Genomic DNA, 18,626 nt, shown 5'->3' with positions numbered 1-18,626 from the left:
TTACTTAGAATTTACTTGAAAAATCGCTTTTTTTTTAATTATCTGTAGATGGAAAAAACATAACTGGGTCTGAAGAAGTGACCGGCCTGGAAGCTTACGCTGACTACAATTGTACTTCATCTTTATTGTATGATAACAAGCCAATAAAGACTGCAACTCGAACTGCAAAGACCAAGATTGGAGGTAAGCCATGATTCTTATCAGTGCGATGGATTATGTTGTAAAATGTTTTAATGTGATTATGATATGATAATTGTAAGTGATTCATGTCTACAGCCCCTAATTCTGACATGAAGATATCAGCTGTGATCTCTGTAAAATGTTGATAATTACAGTCAAAGTAATCTGCAGAGGTTTCTTCAGCTTAAAAAAAAATCACGGACGCCTTAAATTTGATTTATGGACAGGAAAAAAAGTGTCCTATTTTTACAGACTGTTCAGGAATTTCTAGACGGTTGGAAACCTTACCATAAGCAGATGCCAACATTTTAATTTTTGATCCACTTGATTCCCAATCACTTTGCAATGTAATTGTGATTCTTGCATTACACTGCCCCTCTGCAGCAATTTCTAGGTCTAAAAGAGATTTCCAGGACTAAAAAATGAATGGCTCTTCCTTAGGATAGACTGACCAACATTGATCAGTGGGGTGAAACCCGCTATGCCTGAGAAAAAATGAAATAAATCAGAGCTACATTAGCGGACGCAGCTGCATATCGCAGTGCTCACATAAATATTGAAGGGGTGACATTCTCAAAAAAAAGTAGTTCTTATGTTCTCACTTTTAAAAGAGCATTCTACTTTCACAAAAGTGGCATCCAAACTATTGCATAATTGTAAAACAACAAACACAGATATTCACCCTCCCTGTGTCCAGCACAAGCCCTCTGTGGCTATCCCGATCTCTGTGTATTGGCACATCTACAGTGGAAATCACCACTGCAGCCAATAACTGAGCTCTGCTTCTCTACTGATGTAAACAGCATGAACCGCTGAGCTCAGTGATTGGCTGCAGCAGTGATATGCATTGTAGTCAAGACATCACTGCTACAGTCAAAACATATGGACAGGAGCAACTTCAGAAAGCCTCCACTTTCAAATAATTAAAAAAATCCATTGTTTCTTGATAAAAGGGGAGACCTCCAAACATTAACCCCTTCACGACATGTGCCGTGCATGTCTCCCATGTAACAGAGCCCACATCTTTTCTGGTACATGTCAGCTGATTTCAACAGCTGACATGTGCCCCTAACAGCTGCTGATGGAATCACGATCCACTCGCAGCTGTTAACCTGTTAAATGCCGCTCTCAATTTCTGACAGAGGCATTTAACACGATTTACCCGGAAACGCTTTACTAATCCTGCCCATCAGCACCCGTCACATGACCGTGAGTCACCGATGGGATGGCATGACAACCATGGATTTTAAGCAGACCCCTATGGTTGTCATTGCCGGATAACTATGAGTGCCGTCCAGCAGTCAACACTCATAGCGAGCATTTTTATTACAAAGAGCAGGGCTGAAGCGCTGCTAGGTGTAACACAGGTGATCAGATGATTGCAGCTTCTTGTCTCCAATGGAGACTATTAAAGTAAGTGTAAAAAAAAGTTTTTAAAAATATAAAAAAAAAAAAATCTAAAAGTTTAAATCACCCCCCATTCGCCCCATTAAACCCCCCCCCGCATATTTGGTATTGCCACATTCAGAATCGCCCGATCTATCAATATATAAAAAGACGTAACCCGATCATCAAACAGCGCAATGATAAAAAGTAAAAACGCAAGAATTGCATTTTTGGGTCACTGCAACACTGCATTAAAATGCAATTACAAGTGATGAAAACATCGCATCTACACCAAAATATGGCATAAATAAAAATGTCAGCTGGGCAAGCAAAAAAATAAGTCCTCACCTGACCCCAGATAATGAAAAAGGAAGGCGCTAGGGGTCTCCGAAAATGATGCAATTTTTTTTTTTAAACTGGGGATTTTTTTCACCACTTAAATAAAAAGGAACCTATACATGTTTTGTATCTATGAACTCATAATGACCTGGAAAATCATAATAGCAGGTCAATTTTAGCATTTGGTGAAAATGGTAAAAAAAAAAAAACAATTGTGGATTTGCACTTTTTTTTGCAATTTCACTGCACTTCGAATTTTTTCCCTGTTTTCCAGTACAGTATATGGTAAAACCAATGATGTTGTTCAAAAGTACAACTTGTCTCGCAAGAAGCAAGCCCTCACATGGCCAAATTGACAGAAAAATAAAAAGTTATGGCTCTGGGGAACAGGGGAGCAAAAAACAGAAATGCAAAACTGGCCCGGGGGTGAAGGGGTTAGTATTCTTTTATAGGTGCATAATTCAAAATAATTGAATTCATTTATCTTTTCTCATAAAATCAGAGCTGAAATCAGAGTATGTTTTTTGCTGGAATTACAGTACCTCCATTTATACATACATAGAAAGGACAGATTTGCAGGCATCAGGTCTCCTTTAGCTGTACTTCCTCAACCTGAGATTCTTAGAAAAAAAAATGCATATGTTGTACACACTGGGCGAAAATTACATTTTTTCAGGATAAAAATAAACTCATATTTCTTTTATCTGTTTCAGTTCCAGAACGCGTGCAAAATTTGACTGGGACTTCAGATAATACAACAGTTAGCGTTACGTGGAATATGCCAAACAAAACCAACGGCCCATTGGGTGGATATCATGCTACTATAAGAGGTGTGTATTTCAAGTAGCTATAAAGACCACAGTGATGGGTTTCTGTGTTATGTTAGCCCTTCATTTTCTGATATTATTGTATCAATAGCAATATGTTATTGAAGTTACATTTTTACAATATTTGCAATAACTCCTGCAGTATTTATCTCCTTCATGATTGTGTATGTTTTTTGGGGGGTCTATATATCCAGATCAAAATATATCATTATTGGGCTTGTTCGTCTTTACTCACATCTGCATCAGAGATTCTGTTCAGGGACCCTGTCATAGATTTAGCTGTGTGATACATCAAAATGAGGAGGGAATCCATTCGATACCAAAAATCAATGGACATCATGATGGAATCCAATGTATCTCCTATAAATCAATGGGATCTATCAGGTGAAGGTGGTATTTGTCAAATGATGGATCTGGCACTGTGATGTGGTTACTGTTATAAGCCACATTGCAGAATTAGACAGAGCTCCATATTTGAATAACTTTTTAGGAGGACAAATAGATATTTCTTATGTTCCAAGTTGTATCTTGTATAGTTTAGTTTTGTAGGATTTTTATTGTCACATAAAAAATAAGGTGGGTTAATTAAGCATATTTACCCCAAATATTCTAACATTTACACATTTTGTAAAATATAACCTGACTAAAGCTGTTACACGTCTCACTTAGTCTTTGTTCACATTCGCTTTGGAGATTCCATTCAAAGTTGCTCCCTCCGATCCCATTATGTTTCAGGATGATCATGGTCCAGTTTATAAAGATCATAAGCAAATAAGAGTTTTAATTTCAGGCATCTAAGCTCACATACCCTGGCAGACATGTGCATCATGACAAGTGTTACTTGCCACATCATGCCATATACAGTATGTACGGCATGGCAGTGGAGCAGACAGAGGCGCTGCATTGATTAATTGAAATCGTAAGTCAGCCCCCGCCATTTACATTTTTATCACATGAACCTACAACCACCAGTATGTTCTTAACAATGGTAAGGCTATGCTGGGAGTTGCTGCTACCAGCCACCATCAGACTGCAGACCACACAAGAACCACAGTACCAGATAGATTCAGTCAGTATCACAAATAAACATTTACATCCAAGTACCTTATAGGTGACATATTCTCTGATTGGAGTCATTCTCAGCCCGTTAGTCTCCATCTGGTCCAGACACCATAAAGACTTTTCACATCCAAAGCTCATCTCTTCCATCTTGTTTGGTCTTCTGCAGCATATGCTGATACAGTATCCTTAAAAATAGCTGTGTCATCATCATAACTCATCCTGAATAAAAATATCGGTCGACGATGTACCCCTGAAAAATGGATTATCCTTCACTGTGCTCCTTGAACAAAATATTTTTCCTGCTCTGTCCCTCTCATGATATAGTGTCTCCATGCTGTCTTCTCCTAAAAAATATTGCCTTTAAACTATTCCCCCTTTTTTTATTACAACCTCTATAGTCACCACATTGTACCCCCTTATGAACTACAACTGCCACACTGTCCCTCTTATGAACTATGGCCTCCACATTGTCCTACCTTATGCTGTTCCCTCTCCATTGTATGCCCTCACACTGTCCCTAGCTCCATACTGTCCCTATCTTCCCTCTCCATGCTGCCTTAGCTCAATGCTGTCCCATCTTCACACTATCCCTTCTACACTACCCTTTCTCCATTCTGTGACTCCTCTGACATCCCCCCTCTGCATACTAAGGCTACTTTCACACACCAGGTTTTTGCTGTCAGGCTTAATCCGGCGAATTTTGAAAAAAGTGATCCGACAAAAGTTGCTGCCGGATCCGCTTTTTTCTCATACACTTGAATTAGCGCAGGATTGTGACGGATGGCCTCACGTTTCATCCATTTTTTGCCGGATCGGCCGAAAATTTGTTTTCCAGCGGCTGGAGAAAATGGACATAGTAAGTTTTTTTTGTCTGTCGAAAAAACGGACAGCGATGACTCCGGTGGCGTCCGGAGTTTGCTCTAATGAAAGCCAATGGCGCCAGATCCTTGAAATGATGAATCCGGCAACGGATTCCATTTTTTTTTCAATTGAGCATGCCCCGTAGCAGCATTTTCCATTCTGGAGTTCTCTCACTCTCTCTCCTCCCCAGACCAGCTAGTGCCCAGATATCATGTAGTCGGATCCAGCAAAAAAAAACCCAGATCCGTGGCATCAGTTTTTCACAATTTGCAAGGAATCAGTATTTTTTCAAAAGTAGCGGGATTCAGCCTCACGGCGAAAACCTGATGTGTGAAAGTAGCCTTACACTCTCCCAGCATGCAAAAAGTTTCTTTTGAATTTCAGCTCTACTGTAGAGCACTAGTTGCCCACCTAGGATAGATAGAAATTAAACCTAATTTTAACATTAGTAAAATCAGCTCTGGAATTGGGTGGAGAGTTGGATGATAAACTTTAGTTATTATGGCAAAGGATTCAGACAGATTTGTTTAATAGCTATGCAGTTCAACAAGATATGGATTACATACTGTATCTTCACAGCCTTTCCAAAAAATCTAAGAATAATTTCATATATACCTTGCTACACCTACTGGACAAACATTCCACCTCTATTGAGTCTTCCTGGTTATTTCAGTAGGATTTTACAGTGCATATTTTGTGCTGTCTATTTAACTGCTTTGCACTTTTTTCCTTCTGTAAACTCAGTTTTAGTTGTTGCTCAAGTTTTTGGCTAGTATGTGTTATTTTTTTAATCAATTGTAGATTACACTACTTATTTGTAAGTAGCAAAAGGCGGGGCCACAACATTAGCACCATATTTATGCATCACCTCATAAAGTCAAAACAGCTGAAAGTATGAGCATAAATCTCTACCGTTTCAATATCATGAGCATGACATTTCTTAAAAGCAAAAAACTGTGGTGCAAATAACAGTATTGTACATCAGTCAGGGTCAGGCGTACCCAATATTTTTCTTTCTCTTAGCATGTTCAGACAATGAAATGGTCCTTATAGACTGGCAAACATTTGGTTTACACAGGAATTCCATTGTGAGTGTTGCAAAAACTTAATTTAGAATTTATACATGATTTGTAGCTCTAAAGTCCCAGCATGCTGCTTCTTTCCCTCGGCAGGGATGCTGACTCACTCACTTCTGCAGGCCCCATCCCACATTCCTCCTTCGTCTCCGGCTGCTGGCTGAGGTCCATGCACTACATGCAGATCCATGAATACCTTGCTTAGGGCGTGCGCTCCCTCCTCCTTAAAATGGCTAGGAGACTAGGAGACACTAATTATTTAAGGCACCCCCACCTGCATGGAGGTGCCTGTGCAATGTTGTTAGTTTGATCACCAACACATTTGCAAGTTCTTAGGTCCATGTCCATTAGTTCCAATTAGTTCCAATAGTGTCTGTCCATCCCTAACCTCCATGCCAGTATCTGCCTTGTCAGTCTGTATTTCAATCGGACCCATCTGCACCTGTCGTGCCAGTCTGTTTATCAGCCGCACCCGCCTGCACATGCCAGTGCCAATCTGTGTATCAGCAAGACCTGACTGCACATGCCGTGCCAGTTTGTATATCAGCCAGGCCCGCCTGCACCTGCTGTGTCAGTCTGTATATCAGCTGGACCAGTCTGCATCTGCTAGTGCCTATCTGTACACCAGTCTTAGCCATTTGCATCTGTGGTACCCGTGTTTCTGCCGTGCCTGCATGTATCAGCTGTAATCTCCTACCAGGCTGTTCCAGCTTCCTGTTCCTTGGGGGTCAGTTGCCGTGTATTTGAGGTATGTCTTGGAGTAGCATCTGGTGTCCATCAGCCGCCAAGCCTAATGCCACCATCAAGGGCTCTAGTGAGAGTTAGGTGCTAACCTAGTCTTGCTCTTCCGGTTCATAGTGAAGCTGTATAAAATCCCAATTCAATGTCTACTGAATCCGTTGGTGGTTTAATTGGTGGATAGAAAACCTCTTTCGATGACCATCCTTTTCATTACCGAACATGTGGAGCTTTGGGTAGGATTGCTGCACTTGTAGAAGATTTCTCTCTACATGCTGTTGTGGTCTGTCTCACCTTCTGCTTCTATGTCTGCCATGATTGCGGAGACATGAGCGCATCTTGGACTGGAAATCTAAAGAAGTACTCCATTGGTGACTGGAGTGTCACGGACTTGTCTAGTTCCCATTTGTCATGCTCGACATCCAGCTTCTCCATCTAATTTATCTGGCTTGCCTGATGCATATTGGCCATACACTGACATCTTTGAAAAACGGGAGGTTGAAACACTACCTCCTCACAGGCTGTTTGTCTGCCCTATCAATCTTCTTCCTGGTGATTCCCCTCCACAAGGTCGATTCTACACCCTGTTGCAGGCTGAGACCCAAGCCAAGTCTGAGTATATTAAAGAGAATCTTTCCAGGAGATTTATCTGGAAGTCTTCCTCCCCAGCTGGAGCAGGATTCTTCTTTGTTCTCTTCGACCCTACATTGATTATAGGCGTGTCAACCAGATAACGATCAAAAATAAATATCCTCTGCCTTTCATCGCAGGGCTGTTTGATCATCTTAAAGGTTCCAGAGTCTTCACGAAACTCGTCTGTATAGCCTAATCTGAATATGCCTGGTAGATGAATGGAAGATGGCCTTTAATACCCGCAATGGCCATTAAGAGCATTGTAATGCTCTGCAATGCTCCTGCAGTCTTTCAAGAACTGGTGAATTACATCTTCCGGGATCTTCTCGACACGTCTGGTAGTTTACATAGATGACATTTTGATGTTCTCTCCGGATCTACCTTCACATCAGAGGGATGTTCACCAGGTTCTGCAAAGATTAAGGAAGAACTGTCTGTATGCCTAGCATGAAAAGTGCGTCTTCAAGCAGACGTCTCTTCCATTTTTGGGGTGCATCATCTCAGAGAATGATCCCGAGAAAGTGTCCGCCGTCTTGAAGTGGCCCTGTCCTAACGGTCTGAAAGCTATCCAGCGGTTTCTGTGATTCGCAAACAACTACCACTAGTTCATTCCGCATTTTTCTTCTTGGACTGCTCCTATTCCTGCCCTGACCTGCAAGGAGGCCAACCCTAAGATATGAACTCCTGAGGCAGAGAATGCCTTTGTGTCTTTAAAACAAGACTTTTCCTCAGCTCTGGTGCTGCAAGGACCAGACAATAATAAGCAGTTCTTCTTGGAAGTGAATGCTTCTACTTCAGGGCTGGACCTGTCCTTACCCAGAAGTCTCCTTCTGGCCATATGATGGCCTGCAGCTGCTTTTCCAAAATCTTCTCAGCTCCAGAATGCAACTACTTGATAGGCGATTGAGAACTGTTAGCAATAAAGCCGGCTCTGGAGGAGTGTTGTTTCTTGCTTGAAGGAGTGATGCACCAAGTAGTCATTTGCACTTACCACAGGTAGATCAGGAGAATAAGCCTCAACACATAATCGAGCCCCGCAAAATAATTACAGTTGCTCCATTGGATCTGTCATGGCTCCCATCCGTAAAAACTTACTTTGTTGAACCAGACAGGAAGAGGGTTCTTCTGTGGGGTCACTCGCCTATGTTGGCTTGCCATGCCTGACAGAAGAAAATAGCTCTCCTCATTTCTCGACATTGACCAAGATCAAAATTCCTAAACAGCTTCAGCCCAGCCGCCTACTTTCTTTGCCCGTACCATCTGCTCCTTGGCAGCATATTGCGATTGATTTCATCACTGACCTTCCAGTATCTGCCGGGTGTACCATAATCTTGGTGGTTGTGGATCTCTTTTCCATCATAGCCCATTTCACTCCACTATCATGTCTCCTGTCTGCTCCGGTGCCTGCTGAGAAGTTTATTCTACATATTTCCACCTTCATGGATTACCGCTCCATATTCTCTCTGATAGACGCATCCAGCCAGTTTACATCTCACTTCAGGAGAGCTACCTGCAAACTACTGAATGTCCCTTTGGATCTCTCTTTGGATTTTGCATACCATCTATAATCCAATGGCCAGGTAGAGCGAATCAATCAGATTCTGATTAATTTCCTGTGGCACTTCATCAATGCTCACTACAGTGATTGGGCCAAACTCCTGCCTTGGGCCGAATTCTTATACAACAACCATGCTAGCGAACTGTCTGCTAAATCTCAGTTATTTTGTGGTCTATGGTCCACATCCCAATACTGTTTCCTATTTCTTCTGCCTCTGATATTCCTGCTGCTGTATTCCTTTTCAAGTGATTTTCTAAGATCTGGGAGGACACCAAGACTACCTTATTGAAATCCTCTGAAAGGATGAAAAGACAAACAGTCAAGAGACATCTGGATACACCTCTGTTTTGTCATTTGGACAATGTTTGGCTCCTGTCTAAGTATGTCTGCCTCATGATACCCTCGTATAAATTAGATCCTCCCTTCATCGGTTCGCTCAAGGATCTAAAACAGATAAATCCAGTGGCTTACAAGCTCATACTTCTTGCCTCTTTACTGATTCTCAATTAAATTCATGTGTCTTTCCTCAAGCCTGTCATCCTCAGTCCTTTCTTCGAAGATCATGGCACCACTGCTGCTCCAGTCAACACTGAGGACATTTTCAAAGTAGAGAACATTCTGGCCACCAAGAGGGTAAGAGGAAAATACTTTTTTTCTTGTGGATTGGAAGGAGTTCGGTCTGGAGGAGAGGTCCTGGGAGCCCAGGGAGAACATTCATGCCCCTCTCCTGGTTTTGAGATTTCTTGTGGGCTTCAAGAAGAGGGGGCAAAAAGGGAGGGTACTGTAGTGGTGGTGTCCCTAAACACTGATCCTCTCCCCCGGCAAGGAGGCTGACTCACTTACTGATGTGGCCCCCTGTCCTGCACTTCCCCCTTCCTCTCTGGCTGCTGCCTGGGGGTCCACGCACTGCATGCAGATTCCCGGATAATGTGCTTAAAGGGGCCTCTTTCTTAAATATGCCATCCTAAAGTGTCTCCAGCCAATGGCTAGGAGACACTTATTATTTAAGGCACTTCCACATGTATGGAGGTGCCTGTGCCAGGTAGTTAGTTTGTTCACCAAAACGCCTGATAGTTCTCAGGTCCCAGTCCATTATTTCCCACCAGTTCTGCTAGTGTCTGTCCTTCCCTTATCTCCATTCCAGCCTCTGCCTTGCAGTCTGTATACCAGCCGGAACCGCCTGCACCTTCTGTGCCAATCTGTATATCAGCCAGTTCCGACTGCACGTGCCAGTCTGTATATCAGCCGGACCAGTCTGCACCTTCCAGTGCCTATATGTACATGAGCTGTACCCATCTGCATCTGGGCCAAAATTATGCCACTGGAAATCATCAACCCCCTCATACTGATTTTTAACATTTTAATTGTGTTCTCATATTGATTGTCTGTTTTTATTATTAATACTGTAAGCCTACAAAGTATTTATGTATATTTTTTGCTATGAAGTTATGTGTAATATTCTTATTATAATTCAAATTTAACACTAGGATATAAAGAGATAATAGGAGGGTAAAACAAGGATGATCTATTATTTTATCAGTATGGATTACATTATTAACCTGCATTGTGGCACTTCTTGTCTGATTCTCAAATATGAACCCTACCTAATTTGTTGCCACGAAAGAGCTAAGACTAGCATAGGAAAACTTGACATCACTGTGTATCACTAAAATAAGTCTGTAGTCCTCTGAAAAGGCTAGATTGTTACCTTCTTTTGTGATTAATAAAATTATAGCTACTAATTGTATAAAAGAATTTATCTCACAACAGGACTGAATTCACAGCTACAATGCTTAACACTGCTGATGTATTCCCCTTCATCCCATCCTGCTTCTGTTTAGAAGTGTGTATGATAAGACAGATAAGAGAGCAGGATTTCCCCTTTGTGTGCAGTGTATGGGAGACCTCAGAGCAGCGACTCTGGAAATAAGTTCAGGGAAAACTGGCAATTATCTTGTGAATCAGCAGTGGGCAGAAACTGATGATTAATACAGGAAAAGTAATTTATTGTAAAACTATATTGTTATTACTGATGTACACACATGAAAGCTTATTCCGAAAACTCAGCAGAAACAAAAATCAAACTTGACATTAATTAGTTATATGTTGTTCTGTCTTACAGATACAAAGACTCATAGTGCAGTCTGGCCGAGAAAAGAGAGAATTCCAGGTAAAATTAGATATTTTCTGTCACACTTTCATGCATACAAACACAAAGGATCACCCTCTCTGTCGGGATAAAGAAAGATTCAATCTGCAGAGGAGAAAAGGCTTCTTTATCATGAGAAGTATTAATCTGTAGGGTTGTCTACCTTGGGAACCATTGCTGGTTTAACCCCTTAATGACCGCCAATACGTCTTTTAACTGACCTGAGATATAAGAGAATAGCATCCCCATACAGGTGACAGTCCAGCATCCGTTGGTTGTACACTATAGCTGACAACTTGCTGTATCAGCCACGATCAGTATTTGCACCTTCTAAATTTGTTTAACCCCTTAGATGCTGCTGTCAATAGTGACTACATCATTATAAATGGTTAACAGAGTGTGGGGGCTTCTTCTTTATCCCAATTGGTGCCCTCAGATCATGATTTTGTTGTCCTGCTGTTTGCGATGGCAATTCATGACCAAATAGCGGCCTTAGAGTCTGACTGCTTTTGTAATCTGTTTAGAAGTTAGCAACATTTAGGTGGTAAAAATGCACATTTTCATTTCTGTCATGCCACTTTGCATTAATTCCTGTAAAGCACCTGAAGGGTTAATAAACTACCTGACAGCAGTTTTCAATATGTCAGGGGTGCTGTTTTTAAAATGGTATCACGTTTGGGGGTTTCCCAATATATGGGACCCCTAAAGTCACTTCAAACAAGGATAAGTCCCTAAAAAAATAAATGTGGTAAATTTCTTTGAAAAAATGAAAAATTGCTGCTACATTTTTAAACCTCCTAAAATGCTAACAAAATAAAATAACATTTTACAAATGGTGCTGATGTAAAGCAGACATGTGGGAAATGTTATTTATTAATGGTTTGCTGTTGTATGACTATCTGGATTAAAGGGATAATCATTCAAATTTAGAAAATTGCTAATTTTTTAACATTTTTCTCAAATTTTTTATATTTTTTATAAATAAACACAAAAAATGTTGAACTAAATTTACCATTATCATAAAGTATAATGTGTCACGAAAAAACAATCTCAAAATCACTGGGAATTGTTGAAGCGTTGCAGAGTTATTACCACATAAAGTGACACTGGTCAGATTTCAAAAATTTGGCTCGGTCACTAAGGGGTTAAAAAGGCTTAGATGCTTTTTTAGAATGAAATAACATAAATAATTACAGTGGTACAGAAAGTATTCAGACTCCTTTAAAGTTTTCTTCTTTTTGTTTCATTGCAGCCATTTTGTAAATTCAAAAAAGTTTATTTTTTTTTCACATTAATGTACACTCTGCATCCCATGTTGACTGAAAAAAAAAGAAATGTAAAAATTTTTGCAAATTTATTAAAAAACTAGATGGTGGCCTGATTCTAACGCATCGGGTATTCTAGAATATGTATGTGTGTATGTATGTATTTATATAGCAGCCACATAGTATATAGCACAGGCCACGTAGTATATAGGAGCCATGTACTATATAGCAGACAAAAACTATGTGGCCTGTGCTATATACTATGTGGCTGCTATATACATACATACATATTGTAGAATACCCGATGCGTTAATACAGGCCACGCAGTATATAACACAGCCCAAATAGTATATAACACAGCCCACGCAGTATATAGCAGCCACGCAGTATATAACACAGGCGACGTAGTATATAACACAGGCCGTGCAGTATATAACAGTGGTCATGTAATATATAGCACAGGCTACGCAGTACATAACACAGCCCACATAGTATCTAACACTGGCCACGTAGTATATAGCAGCCAGGCGGTATATAACGCAGCCCACGCACTATATAACACTGCCCACGTAGTATATAGCATTGTGGGAACATATCCGTGTTAAAAAAGATAATTAAAAAAAAAAATAGTTCTATACTCACCCACCGGGATCCAGCGAAGCTGTCCCTATGCGTGTGGCTGCAGCCATCTTCCGTTCCCAGGATGCATTGCGAAATTACCCAGATGACTTAGCAGTCTCGCGAGACCGCTAAGTCTTCTGGGCAATTTCGCAAAGCATCTCTGGGAATGGAAGCTGGCGGCAGCCGTGAGCGCATCGTCGGACTACGGAAGGTGAGCATAGCAGGTTTTTTGTTTTTTTTTAAATTATTTTTAACATTAGATTTTTTTTACTATTGATGCTGCCTATGCAGCATCAATAGTAAAAACTTGGTCACACAGGGTTAATAGCAGCGGTTACGGAGTGCGGTACCCATGGCCCGTTACCGCTGGCATTCACCCTGTGTGAGCGGTGAGTGGAGGGGAGTATGCGGGCGCCGGGCACTGACTGCAGGGGAGTAGGGAAGGACTAATCGGACTGTGCCCGTCGCTGATTGGTCGCAGCAGCCTTGACAGGCAGCTTGTGAGACCAATCTGTGATGCGGGATTTCCGTGACGGAAGTTGCCGACACACAGAAAGACAGACAGACGGAAGTACCCCTTAGACAATTATATAGTATATAAAAAACAAAATATCACATGGTCATAAGTATTCAGACCCTTTGACCAGACCCTCATATTTAAGTCACATGCTGTCCATTTCCTTGCGATCCTCCTTGAGAGGGTTCTACTCCTTAATGGGAGTCCAGCTGTGTTTAATTAAACTGATAGGACTTGATTTGGAAAGGCTCACACCTGTCTATATAAGACCTCACAGCTCACAGTGCATGTCAGACCAAATGAGAATCATGAGATCAAAGGAACTGGCCAAGGACCTCAGAGACATAATTGTGGCAAGGCACAGATCTGGTCCTAAGAGCACAGTGGCCTCCATAGTCCTTAAATGGAAGAAGTTTGGGACCACCAGAAGTCTTCCTAGAGCTGGCCATCCAGCAAATTTGAGCAATCGTGGGAGAAGAGCCTTGGTGAGAGAGGTAAAGAAGAACCCCAAGATCACTGTGGCTGAGCTCCAGAGATGCAGTAGGGAAATGGGAGAAAGTTCCACAAAGTGAACAATCACTGAAGCCCTCCACCAGTTGGGCCTTAATGCCCGAGTGGCCCGACGGGTGCCTCTCCTCAGTGCAAGACGTATGAAAGCCCACATAGAGTTTGCTAAAAAACACATGAAGGACCCCAGACTATGAGAAATAAGATTCTCCGGTCTGATGAGATGAAGATAGACCTTTTTGGTGATAATTCTAAGCGGTATGTGTGGAGAAAACCAGGCACTGTTCATCACCTGCCCAATACAATCCCAACAGTGAAACATGGTGGTGGCAGCATCATGCTATGGGGTGTTTTTCAGCTGCAGGAATAGGATGACTGGTTGTCATTGAAGTAAACACGAATGTGGACTAGTACATAGATATTCTGGATGTAAACCTCTTCCAGAGTGCTCTGGACTTCAGACTTGGCCAAAGGTTCACCTTCCAACAAGACAATAGCCCTAAGCATGCAGATAAAATAACAAAGGAGTGGCTTCAGAACAACTCTGTGACCATTCTTGACTGGCCCAGCCAGAACCCTGACCTAAACCCAAACGAGCATCTCTGGAGAGACCAGAAAATAGCTCTCCACCAACGTTCACCATCCAACCTGACGGAACTGGAGAGGATCTGCAAGGAAGAATGGCAGAGGATCCCCAAATCCAGGTGTGAGAAACTTGTATCATTCCCAAGAAGACTCATTCCTGTACTAGCTCAAAAGGGTGCTTCTACTCAATACTGAGCAAAGTAGCACCAAGCCAAATCCCAAAACTTCAACAACTCAACAACTTGAGCCCTACCTCTAGATCTAGGCTTGGGCAATCTCTGCGCACCAGGGGCTTCTGGAAATGGGTCAACAGGACCCTCCTGTAAAGAACTTTCCTTGACATAGTCCTGATCTCCCACACTCCCAGACCCCACCGGCAGATCATGTTCAGAACCGGGCAGCGTAAGCCTTAAGATGTCCGTGTAGTACGTGAAGGTCCTTCACTCGGCCATCTGTCTCCCATTCCCGAAACACCCCCTGCAGGAAAATACCCATGGAGGAGCCCTCTCCAACCAGAGGTTAGCAATGTTTGTTTTAAGAAAAGTGTTTACTAGAAACACTACTAGGTTGACTGTACCGAGTTCAACTAGTCTCCTCATGTGGTAGATAACCTCTCTCTTGATTAGGTTGAGTCTGTTTTCCCACAACATCTGGAAAAATAGACTGTACACCGATGTCCAGAGAGGTTCTGGCAACATGCAGACACTGCCCAGGTAAAGTAAAAAGGGAAGCAAAAACCCCTTGATCAGACCAATCCTTTCCCTCAGGGTCAAAGACCAATCCTTCCACTGGTCCACCCTTTTAGTGGGGATCTTAAATTCTGCCTTCCCAATTTTGCTGGGGGTAGTCCCCTGGGTCAAATTCGATGCCAATAATTTTTGCAGATGCCTGAGTCACTGGGAGGGTGTCCAGGAGACTAAAAATATGATCTCTCCCCCACAGCCAGAGACTTACACACTTTTCCTGGTTGATCATGGACCTGGAAGCTTACGAGTAGCGACTTACCTCAGACATGACCCATATTACCTCCCCTCCCGAAGCCCGAAAAGATAGATGTCATCGGCATACACTACCACCCTCCAAGCGGCATCCGGATCAACCTGATTCATCCTGACTCCCACCAATAGTCCACTCTCTATCCTCCTTAAAATGGGATTGATCATGAACACATATAAAAGTGGGCTCAGCGGACAACCCTGGCAGACTCCAGACCCGACCTCAAAAGAACCACCAATCAAACTGTTCACTAGCGGGAAACCTCACACATGTGCCTTGCATGGCTTATATCCTCATTCTGGTGGTACAGCAAATTCTACGCCACTATCCCAGCCTGGATGTGCTGCTGGAGAAAGCACGATCACTGTGTGCTAACTTCTGATGATCGCACTCCGCAGGTCATTGACTTGCATCACTACAGAGGTCCTTAGGCCTACTGGTTAACCATTTGATTAGCGATGTTCCGACATGGTGGAATTCCTCTCTGTACATGTTGCAGCAGCTGTGGCAGCAGCAATGAGCCCTGGTGCAGTATGTCCTTTTGCATAGCCTGGGCCAAAGCAGCCCGAACTTGGTGAAAATCACGCTTGCAGAGTGGGCACAGGTGAAGGACCTCTACACCCTTCTGCACAGTTTTGAAATGGCTACTAAGGTGGTTAGCGCTGACGATGCCATCATCAGCATCACTATTCCGGTCATCTACATGCTGGAGCACACTTTGAATAGTCTGCGCAAGGAGGTGATGGTCCCAGAGGAAGAGTTGGAAGCAGAGGAGGATGCGGAAGTGATAACTATATCTCAAATTTCTCGACTGTCATTGCACAGGTGGGTGCCATGGGAGAGTGGCTTACAGAGATCAAGGGGGGGGGGCTCATGGTACCAGACAAATTGAGGAGGATGAGGTAATGGACGTGCAACAGTCAGGAGATGAAAAGGATAATGATATGCTTTCTGTTGCCCGTGGTTGGCAAGAGGGGATGGAGGAAGCAACCTTCAGTGTTACCCCGCCACCAACAAAGCAAGGACTTGGACCACATGGAAGCGCCCGACACATTAGCGTCTTCTTGCTGTCCTTGTGGCATAAGCAATTTCTGTGAGATGTTTAAAACATTTTTTAGGCCTGACCATGCACAAGCAGAAATTGATGAGTAGCCTGAGCTCGCCTGTCATGCCTTAGAGGTTTTGACATGCCTGGCAGCCAGCATTCTCTCAGAATATGTCTTCAGCGTTGCTGGTGGTATCCTGATGGATAAGTGCATCCAGCTGTCCCCTGAAAGTGTTGACCACCTAACGTTCATCAAAATGAACAAGTCATGGATCTCCAATGACATTTTCACTCCAGTCATAGATTGGGCAGACTAGGCGATGATGTCGTTTTTAGTGTCATGTATTGATCTCGCATTATTGTAGTCTGTACCAACTTTGTGGTGTCTTCTGTAACTACTGTTGCTACTGCTGCTGCTGTTACAAACAATTTTTTGAAATGTGGAGACTCCAAGTTGGGTTTCCAACATGTGGGTTGCCTGTGGTGGAATGTGTGTCAGAGGACTATTATACTGTTTCTACTCTGTGAAAATTGATGCCACTTTAGTGGTATGTGACAATTATTTTTTTAAACAACCCAAGACCCAAGTTGGGTCTCCATCTGGTGGGTTGGCCGTGTAAGTAGGTCTCCCAGACAGGCAGGCCTGCACTTTCAGTGAACTACCTCTGTTACTTTCCTTACATTTTCCTACTAATAGTAGTCTATAAAACTGATGTTTGTGCCATCTGAGTGTAGCTGGAATAAAAAAACAAATTGGAGGTCTTGCTTGAGGTGTGAGGTCTCCAGCTAAGAAGGCTTACACCACACCCTTAACAACCAGGTCTGCATTAAAACTTCAATTTCCAGCTGTAAACTCTGGGCCAGACCCTGATACCTCATGCGTGGCCCATGGCTGACTGCTGCTGTGCCATTTGCAAATTTCTACTGTGGGTCAATTGATGCCACTTTTCCTGGTGTCTGCCCCTAATTTTAGCTGTTTGGGAAGCTTTTTGTCACTCCTTAAGGTGTTGTCTATGCATTAGTTTTTGCCTCCCATTGAATCTAATGAGATTCGGGTATGTTCGTCGAACCGTTCGGCGAACGAAGGTCCGTTCGGTGAATACGAGCTAAACCGAACCTTGAAAGGTTCACTCATCTCTAATCTCAAGGAAAACTTCATTGAATATTACTAGATTCTGGGTTGGATTTTCAACAAATTCTCACAGCATATGCTATGCTTTGTGGGAGTTTAACCCGAAGTCTTCTCATATTATTTCAATTTGTTTGTTTGAAAGTCTGCTCACAAAAAAGACTAAATTTATGCCTCAAAAACTCTAACAAGCAATTGAAGTTTTTGGAGCAGTTTTGGTTAGAAACAAGAAGAGATAAGGGAGTTAATTTGATGCAAATCAAATTTGTGTCAAATTAGTAGAAGCTATCTGAATTTGAACAGTTTGTGATCCGCTTTGCATGAATCGCCTAAATTAGATGCCACAATTTACACATTTCATCACACATGAGCTCGGGCTGAGTTTGGTTTAGATTTTTAGAGCTTACAAATATGGCTGCAAAGCAGTAAAAGGGAATCTGTCAGCAGGTTTTTGCTACCTCATCTGAGAGCAGCCTGATGTAGGCAAAGAGAAGCTGAATCCAACGATGTATCACTTAGTTTACTGGGGCAGCAGTTTTGACACAATCAGAGCTTTTACATTTTGCATTACAGCAGAGCTAAGGAAACTACCGTATATACTTGAGTATAAGCTGAGATTTTCAGCCCAAAAAAATGGGCTGAAAGTGCCCCTCTTGGCTTATACTCGAGTCATGGTCAGCAGGAGGGGTTGGCGGGTGAGGGGGAGCAACGATGGTCACATACTCACCTGCTCCTGGCGCGGTCCCTGCGTGTCCCATGGGCTCCTGCGCCGGCAGTTTTTACCCCTGTTCAGCGGTCACGTGGTACCGCTCATTAAAGTAATGAATATGGACTTCACTCCCATTGGGGTGGAGCTTCATATTCATTCCTGTAATGAGCGGTACCACATGACTGCTGAAGAGAGGAAGAAGCTGCCAGCGCCGGAGACCATCTGTCCAGGAGAAGCTGCCAGGGACCGCACCAGGAGCAGGTGAGTAATTCATATTCCACCACCGCCCTGTTTTCCCGTCCTCTTGCTGTGACTGTTCAGGTCAGAGGACGCGATGACGTATTAGTGTGCGTGCCGCCCTCTGCCTGTACAGTCACTGTGGAGAGATGGGATGCTAAGGAGCAGCGGGCAGCGACGAGAGGTGAGTATGTCATTTTTTTTTT

At 42.8% G+C, this 18,626-nt stretch overlaps 1 protein-coding gene across 4 annotated transcripts in view; it reads left to right on the top strand.

The window, feature by feature from the left end:
* Positions 1-18,626, top strand: part of PTPRC (protein tyrosine phosphatase receptor type C) — a 260,568-nt gene that overhangs the window by 126,321 nt on the left and 115,621 nt on the right. For all 4 annotated transcript variants that reach the window (XM_069737345.1, XM_069737344.1, XM_069737343.1 and 1 more), the window contains 3 exons: positions 49-183; positions 2,619-2,735; positions 10,783-10,830. In XM_069737345.1, the coding sequence (XP_069593446.1) occupies positions 49-183; positions 2,619-2,735; positions 10,783-10,830 (300 nt within the window). The remainder of the gene's footprint in view (positions 1-48; positions 184-2,618; positions 2,736-10,782; positions 10,831-18,626) is intronic.

This window comes from Ranitomeya imitator, chromosome 8, assembly GCF_032444005.1.
Source record: "Ranitomeya imitator isolate aRanImi1 chromosome 8, aRanImi1.pri, whole genome shotgun sequence".
NCBI classification, from domain to species: domain Eukaryota; kingdom Metazoa; phylum Chordata; class Amphibia; order Anura; family Dendrobatidae; genus Ranitomeya; species Ranitomeya imitator.
This window is presented reverse-complemented; position numbering and strand designations above follow the sequence as displayed.